The 22,433-nt window shown below is 42.1% G+C and overlaps 1 protein-coding gene across 3 annotated transcripts in view; it reads left to right on the forward strand.

Annotated features, from left to right (window-relative positions):
- The window catches only part of LOC306661697 (protein DDI1 homolog 2), a 38,225-nt gene extending 23,422 nt beyond the window's left edge, over positions 1 to 14,803 (forward strand). Inside the window, exons 7-10 of one of the 3 annotated variants that reach the window (XM_079140813.1) lie at positions 4,583 to 4,686; positions 7,036 to 7,225; positions 9,629 to 9,688; positions 12,629 to 12,765. In XM_079140813.1, the coding sequence (XP_078996939.1) occupies positions 4,583 to 4,686; positions 7,036 to 7,225; positions 9,629 to 9,645 (311 nt within the window). In that variant the 3' untranslated portion in view covers positions 9,646 to 9,688; positions 12,629 to 12,765. Of the gene's footprint in view, positions 1 to 4,582; positions 4,687 to 7,035; positions 7,226 to 9,628; positions 9,689 to 12,628 lie in introns of those variants that run through there. The other 2 variants (XM_079140811.1, XM_079140812.1) reach the window with 2 other exon arrangements.
- The last annotated feature ends 7,630 nt before the right edge of the window (positions 14,804 to 22,433 follow it).

The following is a 22,433-nucleotide window of genomic DNA, read 5'->3' on the forward strand; positions in this document are numbered from 1 at the left end:
TATTTCACTGAGCATGTTATTCTCCAGTTCCATCCATTTATCTGCAAATGCCATAATATTATTATTCTTTAGGTCTGAATAATATTCCACTGGGTATTTATATCACAGTTTCTTTATCCATTCCTCTGTTGAAGGGCATCTAGATTGGTTCCAGAATCTAGCTATTGTGAATTGAGCTGCTATGAACATTGATGTTCCTGCGTTATAGTATGCTAATTTTAAGTCCTTTGGGTATAAACCCAGGAGTAGGATACCTGGGTCAAAAAGGTGGGTCCATTCCAAGTTTTCTGAGGATTCCCATATTGCTTTCCAGAGTGGCTGTGCCAATTTGCAACTCTACCAGCAATGCAAAAGTATTGTGCCTTTTTCCCCACACCCACACCAACGTCTATTATTGTTTTTGTTCTTGATAATAGCCATTCTAATTGGAGTAAGATGAAATTTTAGGATTATTTTTATTTGCATTTCTTTAATTACTAGAGATGTTGAACACTTTTTCATATATTTATTAATCGCCTGTATGTGTTCTGTGAAGTGTCTGTTCAGTTCTTTGACTCTTTATTGATTGGGTTCTTTGTATTTTTGGTGTAAAGTTTTATAAGTTCTTTATAAATTTTGGAGAGAAGTGCTCTATCTGAAATGCGTGTGGAAAAGATTTTCTCCCTCTCTGTAGGTTCTCTTTTCACGTTATTGGTTGTATCCTTTGCTGAGAAAAAGCTTTTTAGTTTGAGTCCATCTCATTTATTGAGTCTTGCTTTGATTTCTTGTGCCTTGGGAGTCTAGATAAGGAAGTGGGGTCCTAAGCCAACATGATGGAGATTCGGGCCTACTTTGCCTTCTATTTGGTGCAGGGTCTGTGGTCTAATTCCTAAGTCCTTGATCCATTTTGGATTGAGTTTTGTGCAGGGAGAGAGAGAGAGAGAGAGAGAGAGAGAGAGAGAGAGAGAGAGAGAGAGGTTTAATTTGATTTTACTGCATATGGATTTCCCGTTTTGCCAGCACCATTTGTTGAACAGACTGTCTTTTCTCCATTGTATGTTTTTGCCTCCTTTGTCTTGTATGAGGTAACTGTATTTATGTGGGTTCGTCTCTGTGTCTTCTATTCTGTACCATTGGTCTGCCTGTCTTTTTGGTGCCAATACCATGCTTTTTTTGTTACTATTGCTCTGTGGTATAGTTTAAGGTCTGGTATTATGATACCTCCTGCTTCACTTTTCCTGCTCAGGATTGTTTTGGCTATTCAAGGACTCTTATTCTTCCAGATAAAGTTCATGATTGCTTTCTCTATTTCTACGAGAAATGTCATTGAGATTTTAATTGGAATTGCATTGAATCTGTATAGCACCTTTGGTAGTATGGCCATTTTGACAATATTAATTCTGCCTATCCAAGAACATGGGAGATCTTTCCATCTTCTACGGTTTTCTTCAGTTTCTTTCTTTAGTGTTCTGTAGTTTTCATAGTAGAGGTCTTTCACCTCTTTTGTTAGATTGATTCCCAAGGGGTTTTTTTTTTTTTTGAGGCTATTGTGAATGGGGTGGTTTTCCTAATTTCTCTTTCAGAGGATTCATCACTTATGAATAGAAATGCATTAGATTTATGCATATTGATTTTATATCCTGCTACTTTGCTGAATTCATTTATTAGTTCTAGAAGTTTTCTAGTGGAGTTTTTTGGATCCTCTAAATGTAGAATCATGTCATCAGCAAATAGTGACAGCTTGCGTTCTTTTCCTATTCATATCACTTTAATTTCTTTGGTCTGTCTAATTGCTCTGGCTAGGATTTCAAGGACGATGTTGAATAGAAGTGATGAAAGAGGGCATCCCTGGCTTGTTCCAGTTTTTATAGGGGTTACTTTTCTTTTATTACAAATCAGAGCTTTTCTACCTGTTCATCTTTTCCTTTCTTCCTGTCTTTTGAACTATATTGGTCTGTGTGTTAGGGTCTTTATATTTCTTTATTGATTTGTGTAGCATAGAGCTTAAATGTTATATTCTCACACTTCTAAGCACAGTAGACCTGAAGAGTTGGGTAGGAATAGTACAGACTGGTTGCTTTAGAGGCCGAATTCTCAGGTTTCATGGTTTTAAGTGAGATGATAATAGGAGATGCCAGACAGGGTGAATCCCAGAGACTCTGGGGACTGAGGCAGGAGGATCGCACATTCAAGGCCAGCCTCAGCAACTTAGAAAGACCCTGCCTCAAAAAAAAAAAAAGGCTGGGATATGACTCAGTGGGTAAAGCACCTCTGTGTTCAACCCCTGGTAGATACCCCAGGAGACAAAATAGTACCAGTCCCTTGTGTCTTTGTGAATGAACAGGTTGTACTGCTTTGCAACTCTGGCATGACAGACATGAAGAAAACCTTTATAACAGTCTAAATAAAAGAGCTTTCCCATGGATTAGGACACAGTCTGTGTCATCTGCAGAGTCAAAATAGCACCATCAAAGTCCTAGAGTTTTTGGTTTTTTTTTTATAAGATTGTATATGCTAATTTTAAATTTTGTGTGGGCCTGTTACTTAGCAAGAAAGGCAAGACACTCTAGAATAACTCTTTGTTCTAGATATCAAGTCAAAGGACTATCTGGGCAAAGTCCTTACAGAGCAGGGGAGGTTTTTCAGAAAATGCTGCTGGGATATCTGGGCATCCATGTAGAAAACTGGATTGGAAATTGGACCCTGCTTCACACCACACACACACATCAGCTCAGGTGGAGTAAAGACATAGATGGGAAAGGCAGTCAAAGTTTGGGAAGAGAACGAAGGCTATCTTGGTAGGGCAGGAGTTCTTTAAAAGATAGGAAAGAAGTTATTTAATATGTTCAATCAGCCATATTAAGATTACAAACTTCAGGGCTGGGGTTGTGACTCAGCAGTAGAGTGCTTGCCTAGCACATTTGAGGCACTGGGTTTAATCCTCATACATAAAAGTAAATAAAAGTATTTACAAAAAAAAAAAAGATTAAGAACTTCAGCTGGGCACAGTGGCACACACATTTGATTCCAACAACTCCAGAGGTTGAGGCCAGCCATAGCAATTTAGCTAGACTGTGTTTCAAATTAAAAAATGAAAGTACTGGGCGGTGTGGCTCAGTGGTAGAGCACCCCTGGATTCGGTCCCCAGTATGGAGGAGCATGGAATACTGTAAGTAAAATGAACAGCCTGAGAAAGAACTTCAGTAACATAACTAATCAAGGGCTGTGCTCAAAGTATACAGATGTTTGTATATCTGTGTTCTCCAGCTTGGTAGGAAAGATAAGATAAAAATTCATGGCAGTAGGGGCTGGAGTTGTGGTTTAGAGGCAGAGCACTTGCCTAGCACATGTGAGGCACTGGGTTTGATCCTCAGGACCACATAAAAATAAGTATCATAAAGGTATTTATTTACAACTAAAAAAAATTTTTTTTAAATGAATGACAGTAATTGAATAGGAAATCAACCCTCTTTCCACTTGAAGAGGAAATCCAAGTGGTTAATGATTATATGAAAATTTGCTTAACTTCATTATTAATACAGGAAATACAGATTCACTTGCCAGATTAGCAAAGATTTAAAGTCTAATATCAAACATTGGTAAGAATGTGGAGCAGCAGGAACTCATTCTGTTGGAAACGTTTTTGAAGATAATCCACCCCCACTTAATGAGGTTGACATAACACTCCCAGAACCCAGGGGTTTTACTTCCAAAAATGTACCTTAGAGAGAGGCTCAGGTGGACAAGGGGACACAAACTCGTGGTCCCATTGCTTTTGTCAGCAGAGACTGGGAGCCACCGGAGAAGCCCAGTGAGCCCAGGATAAGTGGTGGCTGTTAGCTGCTGCAGTGCTCTTGGGGACTTAGTCAGAAAGATGGAGTCGTGTGTGGATTGGAATGTATCTCAAAAATTGGTGGGTTCCTACTTCGGTTTTAAGTTTTTTGCAGTACTGTCACTTGAGCCCAGGGCCTTGCACATGCTGGGTGAACACTGTACCACTGAGCTGCCCCCTTGACCATTTTTATTTTACTTGAGACAAGTTCTCACCCAATTACTGAGACTGGCCTCAAACTTGGCAATCCTCCTGCCTTAGCCTCCCAGGTTGTGCCCTACACCTGACTTGGGTGTTTATTATGCTTTCTACTATACATGAATTTTATACACTCTTCTGCTTACTGTTTGACAATAGCAAAGTAATTTTTTTTTCTTTTGATCTGAGGAATATCTTTTTGTTGTTTTCTGTTAGTACTGGGGATTGAATCCATGGATGCTTGATTACTCAGCCACATCCCTATCCCTTTTTATTTTTTATTTTGAGACTGGGTCTTGCTAAGTTGTTTGGGGTCTCACTAAGATGCTGACTTAGAACTTACAGTCCTCCTGCCTTGACCCTGAGTTGCTGGGATTACAGGTATGCACCACCACGCCCAGCTTCATAAATGACCCAGGTGATTTTCATAGTTAATTCAACTGTTGAATTAACTGTTGCTGTGCCTTGGCTTTGACTGATTGCAGGAAGTGAGACACATAATGATCATTTCATTTCCAGAGTTCTCCTGGATCTATGAAGCAAACATCAGTAACCTGTTCTATTGTGCTTTAGCTCAGGTTCAGATTGAAGGAGATTTCCTGGCGTGTTCCTTCTCTATACTTGAGGAGCAGCCCATGGACATGCTTCTGGGACTGGACATGCTTAAACGGCATCAGGTAATGAAACTTGCTTGCATCTACTTCTTGTATGTTCTGTGGCTGTTGTCACATCGTTTCTGGTGGTTTTTATGTACGGGGAAACCAAGAAGCATGACTTTCATACCTAGTAATGTCCTTAGTTGATTGTGTTGTATCAAGGTTGAAGTGATGTGTCACTAGAAATTACTTGTCTCTGTGAAATCTCTCTGGGAATCTTAAGTCTTTTTTGTGTTCACATTTTAATGTGCAGTTTGGTTTCCTAGTGGAGTTTTAAGATTCTGACTGTTTCCTAAATGCCATACTATAAAGAGTGTGTATGTACAGCTCAAAAATAAAGATATATTAAGGTGGGGGGAAACAATGGTCTTAGGTGCAAGGCACACTTAAAGCAAGTTTTATGTTTGGTTGTGTTTTCTTTGTATATTATATACATTTATTTAACTTTGAAGTAAAAAAATTTAAGTTTGAAGTAAAAAAATTTTCAAAATGTATGCTCAACAATAATTAAAATGTTTTCAGTTTTTTTTTTTTTTTTTTTTTTTTTTTTTTTTTTGTGGTACTGGGGATTGAACCCAGGGCTTTGTGCTTACAAGGCAAGCACTCTACCAACTGAGCTATCTCCCCAGCCCTGTTTGCAGCTTTAAAAAAAAAAAAATTCTAACTAGAGCTCAATAAGTTTTACTGTGAGTGTTAAGATCAATAAATCTTTAGTAATTCTTAGAAACTGATAAAACAGTGCTTGGGAAGAACTTCCAAATTAAGGGAAGTACCAAGATAATGTCAGGATTGAACTTCTTTTCGTATAGAAAGAATAATTTGAATATATATTAACTCACAGTCATATTTTTATTTCTGCCTGAAGCATAATAATGTAAGATATGTCACCCTGATTAAAGACATAGTGTCCACTGGGTAATAAAACTTTAATAGTGGGCTTGTGTATGTAGTCAGTAGTCAGTATTTTTATCTCTCCCCCCCACCCCGCCCCCAATGGGGATTGAACCACCCAGGGGCACTCTACCACTTCTACCACTGAGCTACATACCCAGCCTTTTTATTTGATTATTTTTTTAAGACAGCCTAGGCCTTGAACTTGTGTTCCTCCTGCCTTAGCTTCCCAAGTTGCTGGGGTTATAGGCTGTACCTCATGTGTTATTTTTGAATATTTAAATGTTTAATTCCAGCTGGGTGTGCAGCTAAGTGGTATGGTGTTCACCTAGTATGTGTGAGGCCCCAAGTTTGATATCATACATACCAAAGCTCCAGAAAAAATTTACATTGAATTGATTTAACATTACATATATATGTATACATAAAGCCTAATTCATTAACTTTTTACTATCTTTCCCTTATGTTAGTCATAGTATAAATTAAAACTCTTCAACTTTATAGATATATATGTGTGTGCAGCTATCCTATTAAGTGGATATAAAAATAACAGAAATGGCCAGGCACTGTGGTGCATGCCTATAATTCCATTGACTCAGGGGGCTGAGATGGGAGGATCACAAGTTCAAGGTGAGCCTCGGCAACTTAGCAAGACCCTGTTTGAAAATTTAAAAGAACTGGGAATGTGGCTCAGTGATAAAGCACCCCTGTATTGATCCCCAGGACATTAACTAAAACAGAGACAAGGATAGCATATGTATTAGAAATATTTTATAAAGTGGGCCTTGCACATCTATCACTTTTGAGACCATTGGTGTAGAATATAAGCTGTAATATATATAATAAGTAAAAGAAGCAGTGTGCAAAACTGAATAGTATGGTCTCAATTTAATAAGAAAAATTCATTTGTATGTTTCTAAAATGTGGGACTGCTAGTCGTGCCTGGCATCATTCCAAATTTTGTACCATGAGCGTGTTACACATTTATAATCAGAAATGATCAGATACTGTTTTAAAGGCAAATAAATATAAAAGTGTATCCTGTAACAATCATCCTACTATAAACTCTGAGAGTTCTAAACCAGGCATGGAGAGAAGTCCAAGGCAGGAGGATTGCATGAGCCCAGGAGTTCAGGGACTGCCTGAGCAATCTAGCAAGACCCGTCTCAAAATGCACAGAAAAAAATCTAAATTAACAGTGTCACCAAAGTTAAAATTTAAATGGTTTGGGCTGGGGAGATAGCTCAGTCGGTAGAGTGCTTGCCTTGTAAACACAAAGCCCTGGGTTCAATCCCCAGCACCGCAAAAAAAAAAAAAAAAAAAAAAAATTAAATGGTTTTCAGATAAAGTCAGGGGTTTTTGCAGCAATCTCTCTCCCTGTCATTGTTGCTCTTTGCAAATGGAGTTTTAAATTCAGGATCATTACTTTTTCTGCATGATGCTTTATCCGCTGTGGTCATTTCATTTCTTCCTCTTAAGTGTTCCATTGACCTCAAGAAAAATGTACTGGTGATCGGCACCACAGGCTCACAGACCACCTTCCTTCCTGAGGGGGAGCTACCAGAGTGTGCCCGGTTGGCATATGGGGCCGGGCGAGAGGATGTGCGGCCAGAAGAGATTGCAGACCAGGAATTAGCAGAAGCCATTCAAAAATCAGCAGAGGATGCAGGTATTTGGAATGGCCAAGCTCTTGAATTGCTTGTTATCAGTGGGGGTAAAGATCTTTCCTGTTTGTATTCAGTCTCCCCATCAGTTTTAGGTTTGCTCTTTGTCGTCTTACTGCCCCTCCCATCCCTTTATCTAATAAAGAGAAACTCCACGTTAGCAGATCAAGAAACAGCAACGGCACATTTTGGTAGGCCTCTTAAAACATCCTTTTTTTTTTCTAAAGGAAGTTATAGCAGTAAGCAGACACTTTGAAGTTCAGCAGTATTTCCTTAAAATTTTCTTTCCTTGCTCCATTTATTTTGGACAGTAGCATTGTCATTATGACTAAGCAGTCTCAAAATGCTGCCACCAAAGAGAAAAGAACAATGAGAATCACAGTTGACCAGCCATCAAAATGTAGCATTTTGGGGCTGGGGAGATAGCTCAATCGGTAGAGTGCTTGCCTTGTAACCACAAGGCCCTGGGTTCGATCCCCAGCACCCAAAAAAAAAAAAGTAGCATTTTGTGCTCTTACTGAGATCACAACTGTGTCTTTAGGCCACAGAATAGTATATTAACTATTGTAGTCAGGTTACCTGTACTTTTTTCTCAGTGTCTAGTATTTTAGTCTGTTTAACCCTAAAGACAGAGCCAATTCTGCTGGATAAAATGGAGCAATACAAGTTTGCTGAAATCCCCATCTATAACATCTCTGGGACACATTTTCTAGAAGCTGAAGAGTTATCTTTCAAATTTGAGTTATTTTAAAAGTTTTGGGGTTTTTTTGTTTGTTTTTGTTCTTGTAGTTGTTGATTGTCCTATATTTTATTTATTTATTTTTATGTAGTGCTGAGGATCGAACTCAGTGCCTCGCACATGCCAGGCAAGCGCTCTACCACTAAGCTACAGCCCCAACCCCTATTTTAAAGTCTTGAGCCAGAATTATTTGTCAGTTTGACTAATCTCACACATGGCTTTTTCTAGTACAGGAAAATGCACTCGAGTTACCAGTTCTGGGGATAGCTTTCTCCCATGGATGAGATAATGAACTTCAAGTAGGTTTTGCCACATTTTACTGCAGAACATTCCAGTGTCCAGGCTTTATCCTCTAGAATGAACATGGGTAGCTGATAGAATTGTCCAAGCTGGCCTTGTTCTGAGTCTGGCCCAATTTTACCTATAAAGTGGTGTCGTTGCAGTGTAAATATTTGGAAAGAAGGGGAGAATTTTCAACAGTCAGCCATCATTTTATTCTTCCATTCAGCATTGTAAGCTTGAATGAGTTTGACATACATACTTAACCATTTTGGCTGGTAATTTGTCAGCTTAGTGATAGTACCATGTGTTTTCTAACCTTCAAATAATAGTTCTTTCTCTGGTAATTACCTTATTCTAATAAAAAGTTTAGAGGATTAAAGTAGATATTACAGATATTTTTAGACTCAGTAAAGGGGGTATACCAGTTTTAAAATATTAAAGGGAAGGGGCTTTTTATGCATGTCACTTTTTGTGCTGATTTTTCTTATGTTTAATTAGTGAAATAACTCTGCAGCATCAGGTTCTATTTGTTTAGACATCTGAGTTTCCAGTATCATCAAAATCAAAATTCTGGTCAGGCATGATGGCACATGCCTACCATCCCAGCAGCTTAGGAGGTTGATAGGGGGGTTGCAAGTTCAAAGACAGCCTCAGCAATTTAGCAAAGCCCTAATCAATTTAGTAAGACCATGTCTCTAAATGAAATACAAAAAAGATCTGGGGTTGCGGCTCGGTTGTTAAGCACCCCTGGGTTCGATCCCCTGTATCATGGGGAACAAAACATCAAAATTCTTGATGTAGTAGGTGGGAATATTTTGGTAGAGCTGTTTCTTTGATAGATGCTTTACATCAAAGTCTGCTTGTCTTTTCCAGGAATTGAAAAATAATTTAGAATGGGAGCTATATCTGATGTTTTCTAAAAACCGATTAAAAGTAAAGAAGATAAGTCAGGATAGAATTTAATCAGGTTTGGTTTGTTTTCTTCTAGAAATGAATCTCAGCTAAGAAATTTGGAAAGTGATTTTGACACATGTACAGTGTCCTTTATTCCCAGAGATGATTTTCTTATCATGTGGTTCCATCTAATTGATCTACTTTTTTCTCCTATCTCACATTTGCTGAAGTTCTCTATATGTAGATGTGTAAAATTGATTTCTTTACAATTTCAATTAAAGTATCTTGAAGTTGACACATTGGCTTTACATGTTACGAGAGAGTTGAAGCAGCCAGCGAATCTTTGGATGCGCACACTTTGGAAATGTTCCCCAACTTTGACTGTGCTTGTTCCTGATCTCAAGATGGCCAAGGAGTGGAGACTATAACCCTGCATGCTGTGTAGCTTGTGTTGCTAACCCAAGTTTGCTTGTCTGTTTCCTAATCCAAACAGAGCGTCAGAAGCCATGATGCATGTGGTGTGTGTGCTGCAGCTGGAGTGGGCCCAGACCAGGTATTTATAGACGCCATGCTAAGCCTTCCATCCAGTTGACATCTGTGATCTGAAAGTCTCTGTACTGTGGCAGTTTGGCAAGTTAGCTTCTGCTATTCACCATTTCACCCTGTTTGATCTGTTTACAACTGGCCTGTATGTACATTTGTATGTATGTGGCATACATACAAATGTAAGTGTATATTCTTATTTAAAATTTTATCAACTGCTAGACCAATCCAAGGGGAGGTGGGAAAAGTCTCAGGAAAACGTGTCCGTTGTACCTAGCACATGTCACCACTGTGAAAATCAAATCAAGAATATTGATTTGACAACCAGTTATTGGCATACATCTAAGATTCCGTCTACTGAGGAGGCTGAGACAGGAGGATCACAGATTTGAGGCCAGCCTCAGCAACTTAGCAAGACCCTGTCTCAAAATTAAAAAGGGCTGGGAATGTGGCTCAGTGGTAGAGTGCCCCTGGGTTCAATCCCCAGTACCACCAAAAAATCAATCAATCAATCAATCTATATATATATATATACACACACACAGGCACACATATACATATACATATTAATTTGACAATATTAACAAAAGGACTTTTCTTTGTAAATGTCCGTTTTTATGGAGCTCATGAGTCTCTTTCCTCTGAGAAACTGAAAGTTCTTTTTTTCATAATACTGCACATGAATCACCTGGAGTTATAGAATGCAGATATTTTCATTCTCTTGAAAAAGAAATGACTTGTCCAGGGTCACAGAGGTAATAACAGGCCATTTCTATTTCCTTGTGATAGAATAAACAATTCCTGAGGATTTTCTTTTCTGAGGATTTATAGGCTGGTTGTAATTAGATTCGTAGCATTTAATTTCCTTCTCTTTTCCCCCCTTTTAAGAACAGGATAAAAATCATCATAATTTAATTGTTCTTAATATCTGTTTTCCTCGTCCTCTTCTAATCATCCTGCAGTACTGACCCATCCCTCTGCTACAGTTAGCACTTAGGCCAGTGAAACTGACGATTCAGCTACAGGAGGGGATTGTATGCTACTCTCATGGTCAGTATAAAATTTCTTGAGGCTGTTTTCACCATCACCTCCCATGGTTGTAAAACTGGCATACCAGGCCTTTATAATCCCTCTCTCTGTTGATGATACGGGTATTTCATTACAGTGCATTTGTGTGTATGTGTGGTGCTGGGGGTCAAACCCAGGGACTCGCTCATGCTAGGCAAATGCTCTGCCACCTCCCCCAGCCCCCATACAATACACTTTTTCCTGTTAGCATTAGTACAAAATGGAACTTCTTCCAGAGTCAGCCTTGGGGTTAGGTTCATAAAAGTAATAACTTCCTAGATTGTAATGATATAGTTTACACTGAGACATATTTTCCTGCTTACTACTGTAAATAAGGTAAGATTGTTTTATAAAAAGTAAATACCTTCCTGACACACTGCTTTATGGTCTCTTGTTAACCAGTGTTTGGAATGACTCAAAGCTGTTTGAATCGTGACTGCCTTGTTTAGCTCCCACGTTAGATGCTAACATTCAGCCCAAATCATTTAAGTTGCATCTAACCAGATAGAATATATTGTGACCAGCCTTATTAGCAGCTCTTAGACATTTAACTACAGATCCCACAGTGTGTGCACAGAGGTCAGCTTTTAACTGGATCCACATCAATGGAGTTTGAACTAATGTTTAATATTGTTAGGATATCTGTCTTGAGCGTTTAAGCCCATGTCTTACTTGAGTAAATTACAGTGAATCTAGATAGTCATTGCCTATAGAAAAATTGTTATGCTCTCCCTATACTGCTCTCCGTGCATAATTTTCTGTCCTTAATGTACTTCAGTGTTCTTAATTTAGTTGTACTCTGTTAATGTGATAACTGATGATCCTTTTAAAGTTGCAATATTACTTAGGATGATAATTGGGATTTAATGTCCAGTCTTTACTTTTGGTCTCAGATGCTCCACAGTTTTACCTTGATTTGGGGGAGTGTGACTGGAAATAAAATAGAACATTTGCTTTTTGTCTTCTGGAGGCCTCCAAGCATTACATAAATTCTGCTTCCTCTCTATAATTCCTGCTCCATTTCAAGTATACCTGGTTTAGACTTCTGGTTTGTAACTTCAGTGTTCGCATTTGAATCAAAAACTGTGTCAATCTGAGAATCAGTCTAGTGTAAGGATCCATGAGATCTGTGATGTGCTTAAGAATCACTTGGGGGTGGGGGGGTCCAGGCATGGTGGTACATGCCTATAGTGGTTCAGGAGACTGAGGCAGGAGGATTGCGAGTTCAAAGCCAGCCTTAGCAAAAAGCAAGGTGCTAAAGCAACTCAGTGAAACCCTGTCTCTAAGTAAAATACAAAAGAGGGCTGGGGTTATGACTCAGTGGTCAAATGCCCCTGAGTTCAATTCTCAGTACACCCATTCCCCACCTCCCCTCGCCCCCAAGAAAAAAACAAAACAAAACAAAAAAGGAATCACCTGGGGAGCTTATTGAACACAGATTCTTGGGTCTGCTTCAAGGATGGTACCTCAGAGTTTGCATGCTTAACAAGTATCCAGGCAATTTTAGGGCAAGTGGTGGAGAGAACATTCTTGAAGATTCTAGAATTCCAGACTAACTGGAATAAAGTAAAGTAAGTGTCCTTTAAACCTAAGCATTGACCTAGCCATTATGTGAATGAGAATCAATAGTACATAAACTATCATACTGAAATATGTATATTTTGTTAAGAACATGCATACTTTTTGCTCTGATTACCGTAATGTTTAATTGTCTACTATGGTGAGAGAGGTCCTTGTATTTTTTAAATCATGTCTTAAGAGTATAAGAGAATTCCAAGTTTAGGGTCCCAGTTTTATTTTCCTGTTTAGATTTGTATCCTCTGATAATTTAGTAACCTTTCTTACCTGCTAATTCATCTTATTGCTTTCCCCTTTGTTACAGATAAAAGTGGTAAAGAATCTACCTCACTGGGAATGTCATCCTTACCAACTTCAGATGGATGGAACCATCCAGCCCCTTCTTCAGGACAGAGTCCTGATATTGGCAATCCTACGAGTCTTGCTCGCTCTGTCTCTGCTTTGGTCTGCCCTACCAAGCCCAGTGACCCAGATAGCATCAAACCTAAAGCTGTGAAGGCTTTGAAAGCTTCAGCTGAATTCCAGATAAACTCCCAAAAAAAAGAATATCTTCCTCTGCAGGATCTTTCTGGTCCTGCTTCCTCTGCAGACCAGTGTCCAGCCATGCCTTTGCATAATTCATCTGAAGAAGCAATTGTTGCAGGTAGTCTGGAGAAATCTGCTGAAAGAAGCACCCAGGGCCTCAAATTTTCTCTCCACACAAGACAGGAATCTAGTTTATCTGTCACAGCTACGAGGATGCATGAACCACAGGTGGCTGTAGGTGAGATGTGTTGGCCTCCAGAAAATCAGAACCTGAGTCAAGTTAGTAGCATTCAGCCTCATGAAGATCCAGAGAATGAACCACATGAGTTTGTACAGCAGGATGCTCCAGGTGACCAAGAACATCTTTGTGACATGGGGGACCTTCTTGAACACCCCGAAGAAAGGCAACAGGACCAACAAATCAATTTGGAAGCTACAATGAAAGGAGATGGGCTGCAGCAGAGTGTTGATCTTACTAGTGCAGAAGAAAGTTTTCTACCTTCAGGATGCTTTGGCTGCTTGGATTCAGAAACCCTGATGGACATAGATGTAGGGGAGCAGTCCCTAGTGGCCGAGCTCAGTTCAGCAGGCAGGCAGAATGCCAGCGCCAAGAGCATTGGTGCCTGTGCCCTCCCCTCAGGTAGCCCCCTGGTGGAGGTGGGGACCTCAGAGCGCGACCCCTCACCGGAAAGCTTGAACGATTCTGTTTCCACTCAAGATTTGCAGCCCCCTGAAAGCAGCGGTGAAAGGTCTGGGACAAATAATGAATATGGCAACTTCTCCGCCTCTCTGAGTCTCTGTGGCAGTTGCGAACCCTCTGTGGAGTCAGCAGAAGAGTCTTGTTCATCTATAACAGCAGCCTTGAAAGAGCTTCATGAACTTTTAGTCATTAGTAATAAGCCAGCTTCAGAAAGTACATCTGAAGAAGTTAGCTGTCAATCAGAAAAAGGAGCCAAGGGCCAAACAGGTATTAAGAGCTTTTCTGAAAGATGGACCCAAATTGAGCATCTGAGCCACAGTGAAGAGTGTGGACAGGTCTCCCTTTATCAGGCCAGGTCTGTATCCGTGGAGACAGAAAATGTGGGCACTGCCTCTGGAACTGGAATAGAAGGTGTAGGAAATACTAACTCCAGGGGTCCAGATGATGGCCTGTTGGCTGACAAGGAACGTGTCCCCAAATCTAAGGAGTCAGGAAGCAAGAGCAGCTGTGTCACTATAACCTCAGCAGAATCATCTAATCAGTTACACTGCACCTCAGGTGTAGAAATTTCATCCAAACTTGTAGCAGGTGAGGAGGATGCACTCAGTCAAACTTCTGAGCAAACTAAGTCTTTGCCATCCAGTTTCATATTGGTTAAAGACTTGGATCAGGGCGTACGGAATCCAATAACAGCCAGACCTGAAACCAGAGAAAATGTCTGCCCAGAAGCTACAAGGCCATTTCTTGAGTTGGAACCACTTACCAGCCATCCATCAAGTCCCTCCATTCTTCCACCATTAGTCTTTCCTGCCACAGATATTGACCGGATCTTGCGTGCCGGCTTTACTCTGCAGGAGGCACTCGGGGCTCTGCATCGAGTTGGTGGGAATGCAGACCTTGCACTTCTTGTTTTGCTAGCAAAGAACATTGTAGTTCCTACGTAACTCTGGAAGGTGGGCTAGACCGTACTCCATTCCCCTGACAGCAGCTCCTACACCCACACTCACCACGTATACCGTACATGCAGAACCTGCAAGCAGAATGTTGAGCCAGATTTTTCTTTTTCTTTTTTTTTTTTTTTTCTTAAGATTTTTTTCGGCCAAAGTAATTTATGATCTCTTGTCTGATGAATTTGTCTATTACTTGTTAAAATTTGGGCCTTTTTAAATGTATTGGCAGAATGTGCATACAAAAGCTTTTTATTCTCATTAAGATGATGTATTCTGGAATAAAATGGAGGTTTTGTGTATAGCATACCATTTTAGAATGAGAGTGAATGCTTTGAAAAGCAGAAGCCATGAGAACTCCTACCACCCATGCAGCTGGAGACAGCCAGGCTTCATGCCGAGGCTGGGCTGTAGGCAGGGTCTGGCTTGTTGACTCAGTCGTCAGTGTAGAAACTTGACCACACAGTTTGGTGTTGGGAATTACACCCAGTTTCTGTGTGTCATGATTAACCAATGATAATAGGAAGCTGAAAGATAATTCAGTGACATCTCTAGGGCACTCTGTTTTCATTGTTACTCAGGCTTTGACATTTTAATAGGGTGAGCAGGAGGGTTTGCAGCTTGGACTGCTTTGCACATCACAGGCTGTGGTGTGAGTCGCTTGCCAGGTATCCTTATGACGTGGGATGGGATGTGGTGGGGGATCAACATTAGTGTGAAACACGGTGCTACCCAGATTCAAAAAGGGAAGGAAGAGGGACCCAGTCATAGCTCCCTTTGTAAATGTCAAGGACTGAGTGAGTAGATAAACACTGGAACTTACTAGAGATTGGGTTTGCGAGCCCCCCCCCCCCCCCCCCCGACATCTCAGCGCTTAATGACTGGTGAGGAAGGCAGAATCTGCCAACAAGTTGGTTGCCAGCAGCTCGCTGCATTTCTAAATGCTGGGAAGTGAGAAGCTCGCTTTGGGCTGAGATCTGAGCATGACACTGAAGTGTGATAGACACCTTGTCTCGGTTCATCTTGGTGCTTAGAACGGCCGGTCGGTCTGAGTGTCCTTCGTGGCAGTGAAAGTGGTAATTGTAGTTTCTGACCCAAGTGGCCTTGGTAGAGTTTCCCATCCCTTTCTTTCCTCAGGAGTTTCTTTTTAAGCAAGACTTACATTTGTGTTTACCATGTCAAGTTAGAGTGGGGCATAATATATAGATGTATTTATTGTGGCCTTTTTTAATATAAAGACTCGCCCTTGGAAGTCATTGTCCTGTGGGCCCCACTGTGCAATAATCCTACTGGATAGTTTCCTGGAAAATAAACTCTTCTCCTAGGACCTAGCAGGAATCTGAAATCTTGGTTTTCTTGAAAATAATTTGGAGAATGATAATTCTGACCCAGGTTATAGTTTGCAGCTTGTTTGAACCAGAAACTTTCAAAGGAGTGATTTCTGATCTTCGTGCTAAATGATTTCGTCTAAAATCTCACTGTCCGAAGCTCGTTCTTTCCATTAGGATTCGAGTCATTGAGCACAACCAAAATGGAGGCTCATATCTCAGGAGCTTTTGATTGGAACTTTAATTTAGGGGTGCTTAGAAGCATTTCCGTCTCCCCATCCCAGTTTCTTTTTTCTATGTTTGTATGTGTGTTTAGAGACTTCAGCAAGGGGAAGGCATGTCACAGACACGATCCTTTCTGAAGTTAGGGAAGGTTGGCTGAAGGAGCCATGGTTTACTGCTCTGCAGAGGGCACTCTGAACAGGTCAGCCAGCCGTAAGGTGTTCCTGTAGACAGCCGCATGTTGTCGACCCTTTGCCTGCCCCACACCAAAGACGTGAGATGCACTGGGAACTGCGGAGAGGCTCTGTCCACCGGCTCTTGGAGCTGGGAGTGTGGTGAAGAAGTTGGTGCTACGAGCGAGGTGGACTCTGGCAGCATGCCATGGGCCCCTTTCTGCTTTATGGGGAGTGGTCTGGGAGTGTTTCAAGCTTACCGATCTTGGGGCCACAGGGTTGGAGGGTGGGGACTTTATCAATGATGGTAGTCTCCTCCAAAGGCCTCTGGGAACGTGAGCTCACAGCTCTCTTTGCGAGCCATGGTCCCTGGGTTTTTACAACACAGATATTCGGGAATTAGTCCCAAGTGGGGTATGTAATATCAGTCTGGGAAAGATTTCACCAAGTAGTTTTTTATGTATGTATATTTATTTTTAGGAGAAAATCAAAAAGACCTATAGTTGTACAGTTATTCTTGTTAGGAATACTATGAATGAGCTTAACTCACTTGCCAAATACCCTAGTCCCTTTTGTCATTTTCTTTCAACACATAGTTGCTTTTGATTTTTAAAATTTTCTTTACTGTCCGTTTGTACAAAAACAAAGTTGACATCGTCAGGGCTTCCAAGTGAATTCTGGAGCATGCAGAGGGCCCTAAGGAATATTGCCCTAGTGACCCTTCACTGTCCCATTTTTATTCAGCTTTCAGCATTTTAAGAACTCCAAAAGTCAGGCGCAGTGGTGCAGGCCTGCAGTCTTAGAGACTCAGGAGGCTGAGGCAGGAGGATTGCAAGCTCAAGGCCAGCCTGGGCAGCTTAGCAAGACCCTGTCTCAAAAAGGGCTAGAAATGTAGTTCAGCGTCCCTTTAGATTCAGTCCCCAGTACCACCAAAAACCCAAAACCAACTCTAGAGGTGTAGAGAGATTCTAGATCAGCTTCTAAGAATAAGGTGAAGTCATTGGGTCGGACATGGTGATGCTTGCCTGCAATCCCGCAACTTGGGAGACTGAAGTAGGAGAATTGCAAGTTTGAGGCCAGCCTCTGCAACTTAGCAAGACCCTAAACAACTGAGACTCTTTCTCAAAAAATAAAAAGGGCTGGGGATGAGACTCAGGGGTTAAGTGACCCTGTGTTCAATCCCTGGTGCCAAAAAAAAAATCATCGTGGGCCCTCTGTGGTTAACAGCTGACCTAACAGCCATAAGCGGCAGTGGACAGCTCCTTTACATGACCAGCAGTGCTTAGTTCTGTGGCCAGTGCTTACCTCCAGGGGGGTCTCTTCACCAAAGAACAAAGGGTTTTCCTGTGAAACTTGGCAGTTTGCTTAGATTGGTTCCTGTGGACAGGTGCACTTGATGACCAGACAGCTCTACCTGGGCTGTAGACTGTGTTCATCAATGTTAACTGTTTCCGTGTTGCCTGCTCACGCCTCCAGACAGCCAGGAGCCTTCGCCCTGCAGCTAACATGACCGGTTGCGTGGTCAGTCAAGCCGTACTGATGGAGAGCACGTTGAATTCCTGCCAGGGCTACGCGCTGCCTTAGTGGAGGAGCACTTGCCTGGCATGGTGAGGCCCTGGGTTCCATCCCAGCAAAAAAGGCCACTTCTCTGCCTTGCAGCCTAATGGCTGCAGAGCTCCTAGCCCCACATTTTCTCCCAGAACATTTCTCTAGTAAGGGGGTGTCTAGGAGTGAAACAGGAGACTGATTTGAGGATACCCAGTTCCTGTGAGAGCTGCCTGTTCTTCCCTCATCAGTTTTCTCCCCTCTAGCAAAAGCCATAGAAATGCTGGTCTGACTTTTCAGCTCATGTCTATAAATATGTGTGTGAGCCATCCTGCATACAGTGATTGACAGATGTCTTACAGTTGATTTTACATAGGTTAAAAAGCAAGCAGTTTTGATATCTAGACACATTCTGATGGTGGCTTTTGCCCACCATCTGTATAATAAACTGCCTTGCAAGCAGCCAGGAGAGTCGCAGTGTACTTTCCCTGTCCACCACCATGGTGCAGGTGAGCAGGAAGACTGCTTGTTTCAAACTTCCTTCGAGGCACTCATTAGCAACTGAGCAGGCTGGGAGCATGGTTCAGTGGCAGTGCACGCAAGGCCCTGGGTTCAGTCCCCAGCACCAAAAGATATGAGCATGTAAATAAGAAACGCCTGCTGGATCATGCAGTCTGTAGCACAAATGCTAAAAAGCCAAATTTCTCATTTGAGATTGGTGACAGTGTTGCCTGCGGCTGAAGTATAAATACCATTATCACAGGAAGATTACCTCTCATCTATAAAATAAAAACAGCTTTTTCCTCTGAGAATTAATGCCAGTTTTTCTTAAAGTCAACTCAACCTGTCGCTGAGAATTAGAGGTGAAGTCACAGCTCAAGTTTTAGACAACAGTGCAGCCTCTGTAGGTGTCCTAGAAGCTCATGGAATCAACTAAACTTGGGGCGGACCTTTAATGTACTTGATTTTCCTTTGTGCCTTAGTTTCTCTGAATAGCAGCAGCAGCATCAGGTTTTGATGGGGAATAAAAGTGGGGGTATCACAGGAATTGTTTTGAGAGAAGCCTTGGAGATGGAGGGTAGGAGGGGGTTTTCCTGTGGTTTTCCGGCTCACCATCATCTTTGGGGGGGCCCCCAGATAGATTTGCTACATAGGTTTTTATGCTTTTTGTTGTATCATCAAAAATTGTACATGTTGGAAAGGAAGTTGGCTACTCCCTTCAACCCTATGCAATCAGATATTGAACAAGAATTCATTGCTACTTGACTCATCAAACACGAAATGCCCACATGCCAGGCGCTGATGAACTCGGCTGACTGAAAGGTTGGAACACACTGCCCTTGTGAAGCTTTTAGTAGGGAGACATGAAGCAAATTTCAGCTTCAAAAGCAAGATGTACTTTTTTGCTTGATAGCATGCTTTTATTTTTAAAATCATTGGAGTTATTTGGTTCCTATTCAGTCAACTGAGGGTAAAGTTCACAGTGGAATCAGATGCTGTGAGCCTAGAATTACTCTTCTAAATTTTTGTGTTAAGAGCAAAATCAGAAGGAAAAAGTACATTTGGTAGAAATACCTGAAGGAATCGGATATTGAGGAGTCAGTTTAGCATGCTGGAGGAAGGTGAGCAGGGTAGCAGTCAGCGAAGGGTGACCCTGCATGTGCACCTCTTCTTCCTGTGCAGACCCTTCTGTGCTGCAGCGCCCTCCCACACCCCCGTGAGTGCGGCTGCTCTGGAATGTTGACCACCGGGCTCAGGGGCGAGCAGAGCCTGTCATTTTAAAGCAGCCAAGTGCCACATGTGAATCGGGAACTAGAGCAGAAAACGTAGCAATGATTCTGGGCCTGGGTGGCAGGCAGCATTGATGTACAGAAAGATTGGGACAGCTCCATCAAAGGGACATTCTCTAACCCTGTGTTAAAATGTCACGTGCATGTTGGAATCCCGAAGCACAGAGGTAGAATTTCTGGATCTTAATTCTTGGTAACTTCTGAGGTTACAGCCGTACAACAGGAGAGGGTCCACCTGATGAGTTTGAGGACACCGTCTTATGGAAGGAACCCTACAAAGGAGATGGCTCAAGGGCGTAATTAAAGAAGTTAAGCGAACTGTAGACGATAAGGAGGTGGGAACTATTTCTCTAAATATGTACCATGCAAAGGTCTTCCTTAGCTATGGGGAGGGGACATGCTGCAGGGCATTTTTTCCTGGGAAAAAATAACTATGGGAGATGATGTTTACGAGACTTTGTTTCACCTGCAGCCTTGAATGAACACACCTGTAGCCTACAGGGTAGACCTGTATCTCCTGCCAGAGCCAGTCAGATCGGTCTGTCCACTCCTTAACCAGATGACCTACTCTCCTTAGAGCCTCACAGATTGAGTTTAGGCCACCCGTCCCAGACGTGACCATCTGAACGCTTAGGTTTCTGTTCTCCACTGCCCTGATCATCCTTTTGAAATAATTCTGGCGACCTACTCAGAGCAACTCAGCGTGTTGATTGAATTGTCACTGTGTACCTACCGTGAAAAATAATTTCTGTATTTTTATTCCAAACTCATCTTTGTGGCAAGTTGGGCTAATGGTCTTTGCACTCAAGGAGGAGTCGTTTACCAGTTTTTTAGCCATATTTGGCAAGCTGTAGTAAACGGAAACCCTTCTTTTCTTTCCCTTGTTCTTGCAGTTGCTCACATATTGCAAGATTTTCTGACTTTTCTTTTAGCTTTGAGACTACTGCATCTTAAGAGAACTAGACTGGAGAGACAGGCTTGCCAGCAGCTCACTCACTCCCAAATGCTTTGGTTTTGAGAGTTAGGAAAACTCTTGAGAACTTAAGGGAACCAAACTCAGGAATCCCAAAGTTGGTTGCGTCGTGCCATTTAGGGTTTAGGGCTGACCATAGACCTGTCTGCAGCTGAGTGAACTAGATGCCTTTGAGTTTGAATTTTTGTCACATACTGAAATGTAAGTCAGCCCTAAATAATCAAAACACTTTATTTTCTTTTTTAATAGGAACTTTCTGAAGAAAAAGTGGTGTGTAAAACATTTGATATTTAAGACAATAAAGTTTTTATCATAAGACTTTTGTTTGATCCATTTCTTTTAAATTGAGGTGGTGACTTCACTTTTGTCATTGTCTCTGTCCCTACCCATTATACCCAGGCAATTTGTGGTTTGTGACTGCCTGAACTCAGAAGAAATGAGCAACTCAGAGCCACCTGCTGATACAAAGACATGCCCTCTGTAGCTGGCGTGTGTGGCTGATGCTCGGGAACAGTGACCCTGGCATTGGGTGTGGTGACTGAGACTGGTGTCCAGAGCCAGCTGCTGGGTGTGAGCTGCAGCTTGCCACTTGCTAGGTGTGTGACTGGGAGGTTGCCTCACTTTCTGTGACTCTGTTCCCTCACTGTAAACTGCAGGCTACTAAGGGTGGTGCTAGGGATGAAGCAAATTAATGCACGGAAAGTGCTTAGAATAGCACTTGGCACAGAGGGCTCTTTGGATGTGAGTGAATATTATTCCCAGTATAACTTCAGGGGTTGGAGGATGCTAAGCAGACATTCTGGAAGTTGGATAGCTCATCCAGTCTGCTGCTGTGGAGAAGGGCTCTCCTGGGGCAGACCAGCTGCATCCTAGGCTACCAGGATCTGCCCTTTGGAACATGGGGCTCCCAAGATCACCATGGACATGCCACCCAGCTGATGTGCCAGGGAAGGAGAATGTGGTTCATAGAGAGTATTGTAGGGACCAGACCTGGAAATGGTGTGCCAGGCCTCCCTGCCCACACTTCACTGGTGGGAACTGGTCATAAGGCCATACCAGACTGCAAGGGGCTGTGATATACGTTTGTATCCAGGAAGACCAGGTAGTCATCCTCCAACTTCACCTGGCAGGCCACACGCACCATTTTCCCAAAGGACATGGCCCTAGGTTCAGTCCTGGTCTCCCAAGTTCAGTCACCAGTGGGGCCCTGTCCTCTCCTTCAGTTCTTGGTGCAACTCCAGTGGTCCAGCAAACTCTGAACTCAGGTAACTTACCTGATCTTCCCTATAGACAGTGATGGAGCAGGGACCGAATAAGTGCAGTAGCAAATCCTACTAGGAAACCAGAGAATCAGGGAAATGCAACTGTCACTGCCCCAGCAATTAGGAATCACACAGGAAAGACACTTTGAAGAGATTTGACTCTGAGCGTCCTCCAGAAGTAACTCCCTTGTCCGGGCCCCATCTGAGCAGATGTGGCGTCTCCTCGGAAGTTGCATGTTTCCCCGTGGAGCTTACTGCTGGTGCACCTCTAGGGACCTGACAGTCTCGAGAGGCTTGGAAGACTCACTGGTTTCTTTGGCAAAACAATTTACTCAGGAGGCTTTGGAATTTTTGTTTCCAGTCCATTCTGCATGCTAGTAACCACACCTGTAACGCCAGTAATCCTTCAAGCCTGATCCATTGCTGGCTCTTTCCGCTCCCCACCTACCTTGAGTTCATCTGAAATATATTTGGGAAAACCTTAATATGATTTTTGCTATGTCTTACTGAGCTTTGGTATTCAAAGCCTTGTTTCAAACTTCTCTCTTATCTGGAGTATAGATAAAGGAAATTGTGTGTGTGTGGTCTGGGGATCAAATCCAGGGCCCCACACCTGGCTAGGCAAGCACTCTACCACTGAGCTC

Source organism: Sciurus vulgaris (genome assembly GCF_902686455.1).
Source record: "Sciurus vulgaris genome assembly, chromosome: 1".
Taxonomy (NCBI): domain Eukaryota; kingdom Metazoa; phylum Chordata; class Mammalia; order Rodentia; family Sciuridae; genus Sciurus; species Sciurus vulgaris.